This window comes from Anoplolepis gracilipes, chromosome 7 (assembly GCF_047496725.1).
Source record: "Anoplolepis gracilipes chromosome 7, ASM4749672v1, whole genome shotgun sequence".
Lineage (NCBI taxonomy): Eukaryota > Metazoa > Arthropoda > Insecta > Hymenoptera > Formicidae > Anoplolepis > Anoplolepis gracilipes.
The window spans coordinates 4,396,589-4,411,724 of NC_132976.1; the positions used below are offsets into that span (position 1 = coordinate 4,396,589).

Sequence of the window (15,136 nt, forward strand, 5' to 3'; positions counted from 1 at the left end):
ACAAATTGCATAATATCAATATTTTATAATCAATGTGAATTTTATAATACAATTTTCTGAATATTGACTTTATTTCTAAATGTATAATATACTAAAAAAATACATAAATAATTTCTTTATATATTGTCTGTCTTTAGCCTATACTTATCATATAAATATATGTATATGTTGACGCGCGTATGCATATGTAACAAGTAGTAAACTTTATGAAAACATTCCAACAATGCGCGACTATATAATGAATTTTATGATTAACTTGTATATATAAAATATGAACATTATGAATATTATGAACAATTTAGTTTGGAACACTCTTCTTGTTATTACATATTCTTTGTTTCATGTTATCAGATTCTTATCCATCTGTAACTCCCATGTTACGCTTTACTGTAGCAGCTAATGAAAGTCGTGATCTTCTCTCCTCGTCTAATTGCTTTGTTAGTAGTGACATTTGTGATTGCAGGTCTGTCATTTGATTCTTCAAGGTTTTAACCGTTTCAGATAATGTCCTGTATAGCATACATATAGAGCATACATTAATATCAATATATACAATAAAAATATGCAGTAATCTTAATGTCTGATATATTAACTATCTGTGAATTTTTCTCAAATTCTCATTTCTTTTTCAATTAATCAAAAATAAGATGATAACAAAGTATTTCAAGAGTAAATTTAAGCAAGCAACATTTAACTTTTTATAGAAATTATCAGATTGAGTATATTCGTTGCAATGGAGGATGAGACAAATATTTTTTTTTAATAATATTGAATTAATTTTTTTGCACTCACTTGTCATTACAAGATTCCCAGTTGCTTTTATTATGTGTACATGATATCCTATCGCGTGATTTTTGTGAATCATAATCTAACATTGCTGAAAAGTAAGCACAATTTCTTCATAAATATAAAATGTTTTAACAAGTTTACAAATTGTTAATAATTATCTTTTATAATTATCACTAGTCACCACTTACAATTAGATTCTCCAGAATGTACAGTAAATCTAGCATTAACAGAAAGACAATAACTCTCTATTACTTTTAGTATCATTGCATCTTCTTCAAACTCTCGCTCATCTGTGATGTAAAACACATCCAATAGAAAATGATTTAAAGAAGCTAATATTTATTTAAGGATAAATCAGACAAATCTTACTGCATGATCGTTGTAGGCGTGATGTATCTGTGGTAGTATCTATTTTTCCAAAGTTCTTAAGAGAATATATGGGAGGAGCAGGTCTTAATGATGCAAGACTCCAAGGTGTCTTAATTCCTGGAGATGTGCAATGTTCCAATATCGGCCGTTGGTGCTTTCCGTTCACCTGGTTGTTCATCTGCTACAATATACAGTATCATTTATAATACATATCTTAAAAACATCAATACACAATAACTTGAAATGTTTCTATTATTTCTGTACATGCATAATTTAAAAATTTATCTGTTAAGATAATTCGTATATATTATAGACAAAGAACGGGTTAAAATAAGAATCCGTAAATATTTCATATATGTTATAACTTTTATATATATGTATATATAAGAGTTATTAATTTTATATATGTATATATATATATATATATATATATATATATATATATAATTATGTAATATATATATATATAATTATATTAATATTTTCTATTTCTACAAAACCTTTTGTTCTATGGTTTTGCGATCCTACTTTTAATAAGAAATTATCTGGAGGATACAAAAAATAATTGTATCATTTTAGAGTGCACGCCCTACCTAGAAGCCAAAGCTGTGCCTAATCAAAATCAATGGAATTTTTCACAAAGTGAATGATGGCAATGCGATAAAATAAAGGCATCTGTGCAGAGAAACTTATGATGTTTTCCAAAGCTATTCTATATGTATATTGTGTTAGCAAAGCAATAGCTTACTTCACACAACATGGCTGTGAAATAAGGGTATACTATTTTCGGTGAAAAATAATAATTAGTAAAAACACCAATGGTTAAAAAACTGAAATGATCAAAGAAACAGCCATGCCATGGAAGCTTGCCTTGTTCCGTGTATCCAAATATCGGGATAGGTTTCTTGAGCCACCAATGAGCATACAGTCCAGATGAATACACTTGATTAGTTGGTTCATCACGTTCTTCCATAATCGGCTGTATTGGACGAACTACATGTCTCCCTACTTTTTTAATTACACACTGATGTGCATACGGTATCGGTTGGGTATATCTCTTTCCATAATTGATTAGAGGGTGAGTTAATAAATTTTCTTGAATTTTTTTCTCGCTATTCGGATCGTTATTCGCATCGTTATCGTTAGCTTTTGCAAGACTTGTACATTCATCAATATTTTTAGACGAAGCCAAAGAACGGACACTGTCTCGAGGTGTAGAGCCAAACGGCGAGGTGCAAATACACTGGTTTTCAAACTTATTCTCATCGTTATCACTTTCGCTGTGAGACGTTCTTACAGGATCTGTATATTTGGTATGACTAGACGCATATGATTTGTAACAGGAATTAATTTCAGACGAATTCAGGCAATAACTCTCGGCCATTCCCGAATCCGATGATCGTAAACTAGTGTTTGCGCACGTTTCTCTCTGAACACTATTTTTCTGGGTAGATGTTGCCGAATATTGAACCTCCGACATCTTTGGATAGAGCTCGATCGTTTTCGAATAATTCATCGTTAGACCGCTGTGCTCTTGGTCGTATGGAATTTCCAAATGTTCCCGACAAAATAGTTCGTTACAGCGCGCGTGAAATTTCGGCGTAAAGGATTTGCTCGACGCGAACGGCAGGACGTGACTCATTGTGGCATTGGCCGGTAAACTTTTACTAGTTTCAAAGGTACAGCGATCGACTCTCGGTGCGAAATTCGTGAGCGAGGAAGTATTCGCGAGCCCCACCGTACTAAGATCAGTATTATCTATCACGTATCTAACGTCTAGTACTAATGAAGATTTACGCAATATTCGTGGCTCCTCCTGTACGTTACTTTCAGTAGATGTATTCGACTCTGATCCTCCACTGCTGCGAGTAGTTAAAATTATATAGGTTACATTGCATTTTCTCATTTTTACATCGCTCAAGTCTGGCTTCAAAACATATTGCGTATACAATAATTTTTTCATTAATTCGGGATATATGACTTTTCTCCTCACGAGCTTCGCAAAGTATCTCGAGAGTCGCGCGTACGGAGGATGATGACAACTCACACGAGACATTGTTGGCGATTTCAAAAGGCTATTAGTGCCTTGTTCCTGAATCAAGAGATCGATCCAGCGTTGTCTCTCTTCCCTTGTGGCGCACAACACGATAATACTCTCAATCATTGGCCCTTAAAATATACATATCGCATTAGACATACATTATTTATATTAAATTAGTATTTTAAAAAATAATTATTATGTTATGTTGCAATTTAAGAAAAAATGTATCTGTTATAAAATATATAAATAGATTTCATCACTATTTTTTAAATCACAAAATGACATTTATTGTGCCTGCTATAAGATAAATTACGATTCATATAAAATTATAATAATAATCATACCAGTGATTTCAAGAGCATTTCTTACTTCATCCGTATCTTCAATTCCAGTTACATTAATGCCAGTTAATGGAAGTTTTCCCTATACAAATAATTGCAATACACAAAATGAGATTATTGTATATTAAAGTTGTATTATTAAATCAGTATAGTAAAAATGTTTTCAAATATATACCTCGTAAATGAAGGAACTCATCCTGGGACTGGTACTAAGAACTAGCAATGTACTGGGAAATAAAACAAAATATCTATCTCTACGATCTACAGTTGCTAGAGTTACAGCTCCAACATGAATAATTTCGCCTAATGAATTTAATTCTTCACCTTCCCAACCTTTAATTCCACTAGTTAATATTTGAAGTGCCAACTCACGCTGCTTACGTATGGAAGCACAATGATCCTAACAGTAAAAACATCATATAATGAGCAAATTTAAATGAAATTAAACATTAATAACAATTGTTTTGTATATACACAGCTAGAGATTATCATACCGTGATTTCTCTATATACTGTTATACTACGTTGAGTGTCTCCTCTATCGGGATGATTCTTTTCGGTATATCTTTCTAATTCTTGAAGCATAGCAGAATACTTATCCAATCTTCGGAATGGCTTACTAAGGCCAGTGGTTAATATCAATATACCAGGTGATATTGCCCCGCTATGTTCCATAAATTCATTTAATTCATCTCTAAAACATGATGTGTATAATTATTATATATACATATTTGATCATTATTAAAAAATACAGATTTAATAATCTTATATTTTTATTTTCAGTAGCTACCTGTATCTATCTAGTATACAAACAGCCTGTGGATGATTATTACAATATGTGGTGTGAATTGATTTCAGCCTCGGTGCGATAGTTAGGAACAAATTCCCTACTCTTGCAGAGAGTCCTTGTAAAATCGTTGTTTCCAAATTAGCCAACAGACATTGATGAGTTTCCAAAATTTCATGTATATTACCAAGTAGTTGCTTATACTCATCTTTTTTCAGTCTATATATATATATATATATATATATATATATAAAATTGTAAATTTTTATAGTATGTAAGACTATTTTTTGTATATAAATATATATGATATAATATATAAATATATGATAAATATAATTTATTAAAAAATTATATACTATATATAGTACAATATAATATATATACTATATATATTTTCATAATATATGATATATTTTTTTTTTTTGTGTTTTATTATATAACTTACATATTTGATGCTTCAAGAGGTTGTAAAAAGTTATTCATTAAACCTTGCAATTCTGCTACATTAACTCTCTCAGAATCTACAATATCCTTCAATACTATATCACGATTAAGTTTCTGATGGGCAGGTGATTCCTGTGGGCTCCTTTCTGGAGATGTTTTGATCGATGTATGACTATCTATATACATGTTTATTCATCAGACACTATGTAGAATGTTACAACACAAAAACTAAATAAATTATGCATAAAAATTATAAAATTAAAACCAGATAAATTCTGCATAATTATTACTTAAAATGTTCAAATTTAAATATATTTACCATACCTGGGATTCTATATTCTTTGACATAATTCGAAGGGAACCAACCAGTTTTGTCTTGTAGCGTACCCTCCCACCAGCCTTCATCATCCACTTGAGTTATCGTTATTATATCTCCTTTCTTAAAACACAACTGAAGAAAATGAGAACATTGCGTCATTAAAAGAAAGCATATATTTTGGAAACTACAATAATATATTATTATGGATTATTATTCTGATATTATGAGATATCAAGTATCATTCAATGGCAGGTGTATTCTTTCTTTTACATACCTCATCGTTATTCTTTCCTTTGAAGGAAAAAAGCGCTATAACAAACTTCGGTGCATCAGGTTTCGACATAATTTTCGTGTTTCGTTAAACGCGAATCGTAAAAGAACGTCAAGGAACCAAAGTGATATCCCCGCGCATCTCCTTCTCACGAGATTGACGTTCAGCCTTCAAACGTGTTTGGCTTTCAGAGTACGCCAGAAGATAAACACTCGCTCGGAATTGCAACACAACTCGCGGGCATCAAAACGCCATAACAAGAATATTTTGCCATATATATACGTATCCTCTATTCGCTTCTGTCATGCAAGAATTAGTCGCACGCTTGCAGCCTGCATCAGCGTAAAATGCGTGATGGTATAGCTACCTATACTTACACACAAACACTTTTGCCGAATTACACTCGCTATCTATAAATAACCAACTGTGCACGCCACGTGACTATACGTCATGAACAGATCTCCATTCACCTTGTTTTTTAAAAAGGCATAATGTAAGCACAAAAGAAAGACCACGTTGAAGGAAAGAGCTCTATTTTTTTATCAATTTTGTTTTACATACAAATTTTTGTATATGTGGATTTAAATATCCCGCCACTTCTAGACGTAACAATTTCTTTGTCTTGATTGGTCAATTAAATATTATATTCTATCCTAGGGATAAAATTTTTGAACGCACTTTTTGATACATTCATTCGATGCTATTTTCATTTCAGAGCACAAAATTCTTCATCTATCGATCTTTATTTTTTTAGTCCATCAAACACATTGAAGCGAAAATGATATTAAACACTTTTCAGGTTAGGACAGATGAAACAAAAGATGAAACAAAAACATGATTAATTATATGTCATGATTTAATATGTTTCATATATTTATTATTCCCAAAGACGATCCAAAGGTAGGATTTTATTATATTAAAAAGAAACTTAATCACTAATTTTTATAAAATAAAAAATAATATATATCATTTTACAAATTTTCCGTTAAACTTTTAACATAAAAGGTTTTTAATTTTTTGTTTTGTGTTGAAAGTTTGAAATAAAAATTTAATACATATTGAAAGAGACAAAATATATTTGCTAATAAAGAGACTGCTTTTTTTCTAGCAAATTATATCAATTTTGAGAATATTATTTCAAACTTTTGAACCAATAGTCGCAAGAGAGAAGCAAAATAAATATAAAAACAAAAATAAAACAGATTTTTAAGAGATATTTGCATACAAACATATGTATAAAAGAACATACATAATAATTATATATTAATAATTATTAAAAAAAAATTCTCGCATTGCTAATACATTATATATATTCACTAAAAAAAATTAGAAGGAGAGAGAAACTCTCTCTCCCCCCTCTCTCTCCCCCTTCCTCTCTCCCCCCCCCCTCTCTCTCTCTCTCACACATTTAAAAAAAATAGATACTAAAACAATAGAAAATTATTATATTTAATTTAATATATAAACGATGAGCAACATATATTAAATCTCCAATAATGCGACATTTATTAATTGTTCAACAATACCAATGTATAAAATCTGTTGGGTTTGATATATTTTCTGTATAATTTTAGCATTACATAACTAACTCTTGAAATAATTACAATTAACAGATCTTATTGCGACTTACGCAAATTATGTGTTTCAATTGCCATGACGATACAACGGAAATTTATTTAGCAACCGGAACGATATTAAGGTTGAGACAAGCCGGATGCGCAAACCGATTGATCTGTAACTGAACCGATCAATTTGAAAACAATACGAGTCCCTCGATTTGTGTGTACACGCACCGGCATAAATGGTGTCGGTAAATGTGTATGTACGTACGTGTATGACAACCGAGAGCGTCACATACACATGCAGCGCGTACGTACGTGTCACTTGAAGCGCGGCGGAGTTCATGCAGCGGAGGAGAAAAAAGTGGGAGGCAATCCGATGTTGCATCCTTAGCGCAAGCCGCACGATCGAGAGAGAAAGCATGACAAGACGTGATGCCGATTAGTGGTGTCCTGTAGCACTGCCTCACTCACTCTACGCTTGAATGCAGGAGGAATGAGCGAGAGAGCTGTAGGACACCGCGTTGTCTCTATATGCGTCTCGTTCGCTCTCGCGCTTATGTCATGCTTTCTTTTTTATTCTTTCAAGAAACGTGGCTGAACTCTGCGCATCGAATGCCGGCATTCGTAATTATTTTATTCGTATTATTTTTTATATATAAATTCTCTCTCTCTCTCTCTATATATATATATATATATATTTTTTTTTTATTTTATATTTTATATATAATTATATGTAAAAATATATATATATATGTATTTATGAAAATAAATAAAAAAAGAGAGAAAATAAATAGAGTTTTTAATTTACTTTAAATTAATATTTAATATTAATATATGTATAATTTAATCATTAATATTTAAAAAACTTTTTTATGAAGATATCTAAATTTTTGTAATATTACGCAGCATAACGTTATCTTCCCTAAATTAGTTACATTTTTATATAAGTATTGTAAATTTACAGTTAAATGCTCGTTGGTTCATTTGTGACAAACCATGAATTCGATCAGATATCGATATTGTGTTATAAACCCGGTAAAAAATTTTTATATATAATCAGACAAAAATAGTCGTATCTAATTATACAAATTTATATACGAAATTTGTCCATTTTATATATGATTATATATAATTATTAATAATTATAAATAAAATGTTGCAGGCATTGTGTATAAGTATGTATAAGCTTACATATACATAATTCTAATTGTAGCTATCAATCCATTTATATATAAATATACGTAACGTTTTATACGGTGTCATCTATAATAATTATACATATTTTTACACAATTGTGTTGAATCCTGTATAATAATATTCAATTCTGTATAACTATACATAAGAAATTTTTTATCGGGAATTTAAAATTTGAGTTTTGTAATAATACAATTACGAAAAATATTTTATATCACGAATTATCATTTCTACACGTTTATTTATAAGTAATTATAAATTTAATTACAAACGGATGCAAGTTTACAATTACTGTTCTAGTGAATCTCAAAATTACTCATAATGATACATGTATATATATATTTTTTAGCAAATTTTTTTACATAAATAGAAAAAAAAATACGCAATCATAAATAAATTAATATTTAATTAGAATAATCATATTTTTTTGATATATGTGAAACCGAACTTCTAATATTAATATAATATAATTATAATTTTACGAATGCCGGCATTCGATGCGCAGAGTTCAGCCACGTTTCTTGAAAGAATAAAAAAGAAAGCATGACATAAGCGCGAGAGCGAACGAGACGCATATAGAGACAACGCGGTGTCCTATAGCTCTCTCGCTCATTCCTCCTGCATTCAAGCGTAGAGTGAGTGAGGCAGTGCTACAGGACACCACTAATCGGCATCACGTCTTGTCATGCTTTCTCTTTCGATCGTGCGGCTTGCGCTAAGGATGCAACATCGAATTGCCTCCCACTTTTTTCTCCTCCGCTGCATGAACTCCGCCGCGCTTCAAGTGACACGTACGTACGCGCTGCATGTGTATGTGACGCTCTCGGTTGTCATACACGTACGTACATACACATTTACCGACGGACACCATTTATGCCGGTGCGTGTACATATATATATATATATATATATATATATATATATATATATATATATATATATATATATATAATGTGTGTGTATATGTATATATACTATATACTATATGTCAGTGTACATTGCTTTTAAGAGAGTGGATACATAGATGCGAAATTATATGGTAAAACTACTTATCATTATATTCCTTTTTCTTAACACTGGATTAATATATTTAAATAATTTTTTTTTCTTTTGTATATTTTTGTTACGTTTGAAATTGATGATTTCATACATATATATATATATATATATATATATATATATATATACATATATATATTATTTATTTCTCAAGAGATTTAAAAATGTTGATAACAGTCGGACCAGTGTAATTTCCAAGAAAAAATGTATTAAGATCGAGAAAAACATGATTTCAAGTCTCCTGTACATTTTCAGATACGAATATAGTTTTGATAAAACATACCCATTTTTGAACCTGAAATCCAACTTTCTTTGTGATTCCTCATTAATCAGAGATTGCATTTTTTGCATAATCGAACACACCGCAATACATAAGCGACAATGTCATTAAAGCTAGAGATGAGAATCGGACGAACGATAATAAGGAAGAAAGAAGTGGATAAAAGGAGAAGCAACATAAGGGCGGCGAGGGAAGGGGCATGGATGATGATAAAGCGTTTGACCCTCGCCTTCTCAATGACCTGTCAGAGAGATATCGTTCCACTAAATTCACTAGCGTATCACTTCGACGTCGAACGCGTGCATATACTCTTCTATAGTCGTCCAAGCCTCATCGTCGTCCATTGATAATTTTCTACCTAGGCAGAGAAAGATCATAGTGCCAGTTAACGACACAAAGCGCGTGTATGTGCGTGCGTGCTAAAAAAATTAAAATTAATTAATATATTGGACAATTAAAAAATAAAAATCAAACGACATGTGGTGCAAGTTGCGTTTGATTCAATCGGAAATGCGTGCAACAATCCTCTTGATACTGTGCTGCTTCCTGTGTTGCCTGTGTGCGGGTGACGAGTTGAAAAAACTAAACGATACCTCATCATCTTCGATAGGTATGATTTCAACGAATTGTTTTGCAATAAAGTATACTATATCCTATAAAGTTAAACAATATATACTTACAGTATATATATCTATATATTATTTAAATATGATTCAATCAAATAATAAATATCAAGTAGAAAAATATATGTTTTTTTCTAATTGAAATTCTATTATATATATATATATATATATATTTACTATATTTATTATGAACTAAGTCTAACTTTATACAAATATAGCTCCACAAAAACTCTATATTTCGTAAATTATTTAAATGTGACTTAATTGAATATTATGTGGATAAAAAAAGCTATTTTTTTCTTCTGATTGGAATTAAAAAAAAAAAAAAAAAAAAAAAAAACTAATTATAAGAAACTAAAACTTTGTCAGCTATCTGAGAACTTTATAAAACTAGTTTTCATGATATAAAAAATAAGTAAAAGAACGATTGACGTTATTAATCGTTTGATAACTGAGTTGCCATGTTATTTTTCATGCAAATGATTCATTCTTTTTACGCAATATAAAACACAGTTCAAGGGGCAATCGTAGTATAAATCATTGGAGGAATATCGTTTTCAAATTTTTAATAACTAAATCTCCCAGCTAATTTCTCTTGAACATTTTAGGAAATCGATCATTTTTGAAACTTAAGGCTTTGACTTTAATGCTATATATTTTTCACATATTTATTTATCATTTAATGTTAAAATTTGACATTATTAAGTTTTTAATTGAGAATGATATATAACTTATTCTAGACAAAAATAAAGCAGCTCAGATTGCAGCGGGCGAGCAGCGTCTCGGGGATCACATTCGTGCGATTCTCAAGCATTATCAGCAAGATGATCCGGTCGGACTTCCGGGCGCACCGATACCGGATCCGATGCCAGTGCCGGATATGAAACATTCTTTTTCCATATATACGATGAATTTCAAGCAAGTCAATGTTTACGGACTATCCAAATTCCGTATCGAACATGTAGAATCGGAGCTGGCTCGTATGCAGGTAAATGACGAAAAACATATGAATTGACGAAAAAAGATATGCATGGAAATATATATATAAAAGATTAAACAAGAAGTTGAAACTAATACGATAATATTTTTCTTCTAATATTCTTTATCAGATTTTGTGATAAAGATTGAATATATGTATATGTATATCATAACACGTAAAAAGAACAATCTGGTATTATATGTCGTATATATATGTGTGTATGTACGTGTGATCTTAATAAGAATTATATTAATTAAAATATACAAATTTTTTAAATTAAGAAAAAGTTAATTTATAATTATAAATGCAGGGTGCGTCGATGCAAAGTATATATCATGCATCGATGAAAAGAATGCTAAAGAATTTCAAACATTATAATTGATTAATTCATATCCTGAAGTAACGACGGACATAAGAAAGTATTAGAAAAATTCTGTTATTAGCTTTAGTATTTTAATTAACGTTTATATATACATATATTAAATAATTATTGGAAAATACTGCATAATTTTGATAAGTATTTTTGATAAAATGTTTGGACTTCTTGCATAGCTGTACATACGTGTTTATTTGGTAAGGAAGATGATAAATCAATGCGATATCATTATCGTGTAAAATGAAAAGCATTATTCATCACAGTATACATATAATACCTAACAACTTTCTTTTCTGACTAATTTAAAGAGAAAAATACAGAACAGTTAATTTAACAACGAATAACTCTTAAATGATTCATTTCCCCTTCGAAGGAATAAAATATCTATTTCTCTCGGTATATTCCATGTTTCTTTTCAAATTGTAAAATTTTTATTCTTTTATTTTTTATTATGTTACACATTCTTTTATATTTTTACATTACATACATACACATGCATTAATTTAAATTAGACTTTAATAGAATTTTAATTTTAATTTAAAGTTTATTATAAAGATAATTAATTAGTTAATTAGAAAGATAATATAAAACTAGAAACTTATAAAAAAAATTGACCTTCTTTAACCTTTTGATTAAGAAAAAATCAACTCTAGATTGGCTAAAGAATCTGTTATTAAAAAGATGTGATTCTGTAGTATCTTATGTATACTATTTCTGTACAGTATATTTAAATATTTTTTAATATATTATTTATACTTTTGAGTTTATGAGAATTTTTTCAATTTTGAGCTTTCTATAATGAATATGAAAAACAAATGTATTTTTGAGGTGTCCGTCGCAGTGAGGATTGATAGTCTTGACATTCGCGGATTGTACACGCTGGCATCGTGGCTTTCAAGATCGGCCGGCAATTTTACAGTGAAACTCACCGACGTAAAGGTCGAGGGCATCGCCAGGCTAGAAGTGGCCACCGACGGTAAATTACAGGCCCAAAACATCGACATGGATCTGACTTTTAATAAGATTGATCTGGATTTCAAAAATCTGGGATTCTTCGGTTCGGTCTTCCAAAGCGTCATCAATTCTGTTGGCTCCTTCATCTTTGACAGCATCAAACCATTTATATTGAAAGAAGTGAACACAAACGTGAGGTACAATATCCTTAGATACCTGAGCGCAAATTCTTTTTGTATGTCAAAAAATAATAAAAAATTATTTTTAAAAATAGTAAAGAAATGTTACACACAAGTTATAGATAATCAGAGAATTATTGGATGCTATAAAAACAATACTTGAATAGTAATACTAAAAAAATATTAATTTAGATTTAGCACACCGTGCTTTTTATTTAAACTTCTTAATATTTAACATATATATTAAATCTTATGAATATAATATTTTATAAAATTTCATATATTTTAATATAACAAATATATTTCTTTCTTCCTCTTTCTCTTTTTTGTTCTTATCATGGATAATTTATAATATATAATTTTTTAGCTTGTTCACATATTTTTATTTGAAACATTTCTTAAGAAAGTTGGTACGTTTCAGGGGCGAAGTGAATAAACAGATATCACAATTACCACAGTATTTCCCTAATTCGATTTCACCCTTCGACATGGCAGTGGCGGAAGCTCGTAAGCAGGTTTCTGAAATGGGCTACGATCCATTAAAATTGAAGGATTACAGCCAGAGCGTCGGTATATTCACTGTGACATCGTCACACACTTGGATCAGCGGTCTAGCCAGTTTCTATCGCATGGGCAACATAACAATCACTCTCGAGAACGGAAATGTGAGTGTGGTTTTAGAGGAAATCTATAAGTTAACTGAGACATCTCATTGTCAATCGAATAGTTTTAAAAGTATTCCTGTGTGAAGATATTACAGAACTAATTGTAAGTATATTATAAACAGAGAAGAATTTTTAAACAAATTATATCTAAGAATCTTTTTGAAGTAAAGACGACGTAATACTAACACGCAGTCGCATTATCATAATCGCAATCGTTGCGTAACGTTACGTAAGGATAGTATTTGCTTGCGATTTTGGAATTTGGCATACGTGAGTGTGGGCGACATTTGTTTTTTAATCTCAAAGCGAAGATTTATTATACGCTACGATATTTTGCTGCAGGTGTACGCGCTTTTGGATATCGGCACTCAGGAGTTGAAAGGTAAGACGCATTGGGAGGTGAGCGTGATCGGCGGCTTCCTGTCTCGCGCTGGCACCGTGTCCTTCACCGTACAGTACTTCCGGGTACAGGTCAAGTTGAGCCAGTCGGTGGACACGCGGAAACGTGCCATCCTAGAGGAGCTGGAGCTCGAGCTGGGCAACATCCAGACGAGAATTCATGGCGCTGGCACGCTTGATTATCTCATGGAGGCAGGCGTCAATATAGTGCCGAACCTGTTAAGGTTAATTATAATGTCCGCGGCCATTATAATTAAATTATGCGCCTCGTGCCAACATTTCAAGGCCGACATCTGTAATTGGCTTTTCTAATCGCGACTGGATTAGAATGAGAATTAGGAGATGTGTATCTATAACGTATTTCTTCTGACAAAAAGGAATCTGACATCATTAATAATATCCGCGAATGTTATACATATTTCGTTTAAAATTTTTATTTAACATTAAAATACAAAGTTCTTGGATCTTTATTTTCTACAAAATTCTATAATTTATATTAATGATAATTTGATTATTATATAATTGATTTGATAATCATATATTAATGATAATTACGATCCATAATTAAAAACTATGAATATATTTCCTCGGATTTTTCTTAAATGTCTAAATATATATATATATATATATATGTTATTAAACTTCTTCATTTTTTTTTTGTTTCTTTAAATCTTCTTTAAGTATTTTTAACTCTGATTTCACTTTAGATATCAAATCATGGACGCGATCGAGGGACCGCTGAAGAGACGCATACAAGAAGAATTGAACAAGGTGGACGTGGAGAAATTGATTATCGAGAAAATTCCAGTGATAGAGGAGCAAGCCAGGTTGATGCAAGGTTTGGTACCCGAAGAAGAAACGATCTTAGAAGAACCAACACCGCCGAATGAGGATGATCAAATTCCATTCTCTGATAGCGAAGAAAATCGAGGACCATCGTAAGAAAGTCACGGATACTCAAACATATTTAATTCCATTTTAGATAATCTATGATTCAAGACAAAATATTATTTTTAATCTTTTATGTACCATAGTCTGACGTATTAGATTGATAAAAAAATGTATAGCAATTTTTATAGAAAAAAATCACGTTATAAATGATAAATATAAATTATAAATTATATATTAAAAATATAAATTATAAATATAAGTTTCTTGTGAAAACACAGACAAAAACAGGAGGAATACAAATATATGCATATCTTCATATGATATGTTTCGCATAAATTCGTGCGTTATGGCCAATGGAAAATTTAATAATGACTTATTTAAGGCAATAGAATATCTATCGCGATATATTTCTCATGTATATAGATCTTTATACGCTCTACGAGTTTGTTAAAATATAAATATTCAACAACAAAATCGTGTTAAATCGAAAACATTGTCCTTCGTAATTACGAGTATTTAAAAGAAGTATTATGAAATTTATATTACGATTATAGCATAAGTAGTAATCACAAGTTTGCAAGAATTATATATGCATTTAGAAATAAGAGATCTTTAA

The 15,136-nt window shown here is 30.6% G+C and overlaps 2 protein-coding genes across 4 annotated transcripts; one reads left to right on the plus strand and one right to left on the minus strand.

Annotated features, from left to right (window-relative positions):
- Positions 1 to 52: 52 nt before the first annotated feature.
- On the minus strand, positions 53 to 5,965 carry Rtgef (Rho-type guanine nucleotide exchange factor). Of its 3 annotated transcripts, none has more exons than XM_072896907.1 (12): positions 5,364 to 5,883; positions 5,095 to 5,221; positions 4,772 to 4,946; positions 4,330 to 4,545; positions 4,035 to 4,233; positions 3,716 to 3,940; positions 3,544 to 3,622; positions 3,206 to 3,327; positions 1,159 to 1,336; positions 978 to 1,079; positions 793 to 877; positions 53 to 509 (listed from the first exon to the last, which is right to left on the minus strand). In XM_072896907.1, the coding sequence occupies exons 1-12, from the start codon at positions 5,430 to 5,432 to the stop codon at positions 356 to 358; spliced, it is 1,731 nt and encodes a 576-aa protein (XP_072753008.1). In that variant the 5' UTR covers positions 5,433 to 5,883; the 3' UTR covers positions 53 to 355. The 3 variants fall into 3 exon arrangements, 2 of the variants coding, with proteins under 2 accessions (XP_072753008.1, XP_072753007.1); XM_072896906.1 differs by having other exon boundaries at positions 1,159 to 1,339; positions 5,364 to 5,871; XR_012047131.1 differs by lacking the exons at positions 53 to 509; positions 793 to 877 and having other exon boundaries at positions 1,159 to 1,339; positions 2,029 to 3,327; positions 5,364 to 5,965.
- A 3,757-nt stretch (positions 5,966 to 9,722) lies between these two features.
- Positions 9,723 to 14,994, plus strand: LOC140668174 (uncharacterized). Its single transcript, XM_072896913.1, has 6 exons — positions 9,723 to 10,064; positions 10,818 to 11,065; positions 12,261 to 12,583; positions 12,987 to 13,230; positions 13,573 to 13,853; positions 14,337 to 14,994. Exons 1-6 carry the CDS (start codon positions 9,932 to 9,934, stop codon positions 14,569 to 14,571), a joined length of 1,464 nt encoding a protein of 487 aa, XP_072753014.1. The 5' UTR covers positions 9,723 to 9,931; the 3' UTR covers positions 14,572 to 14,994.
- Positions 14,995 to 15,136: the final 142 nt, after the last annotated feature.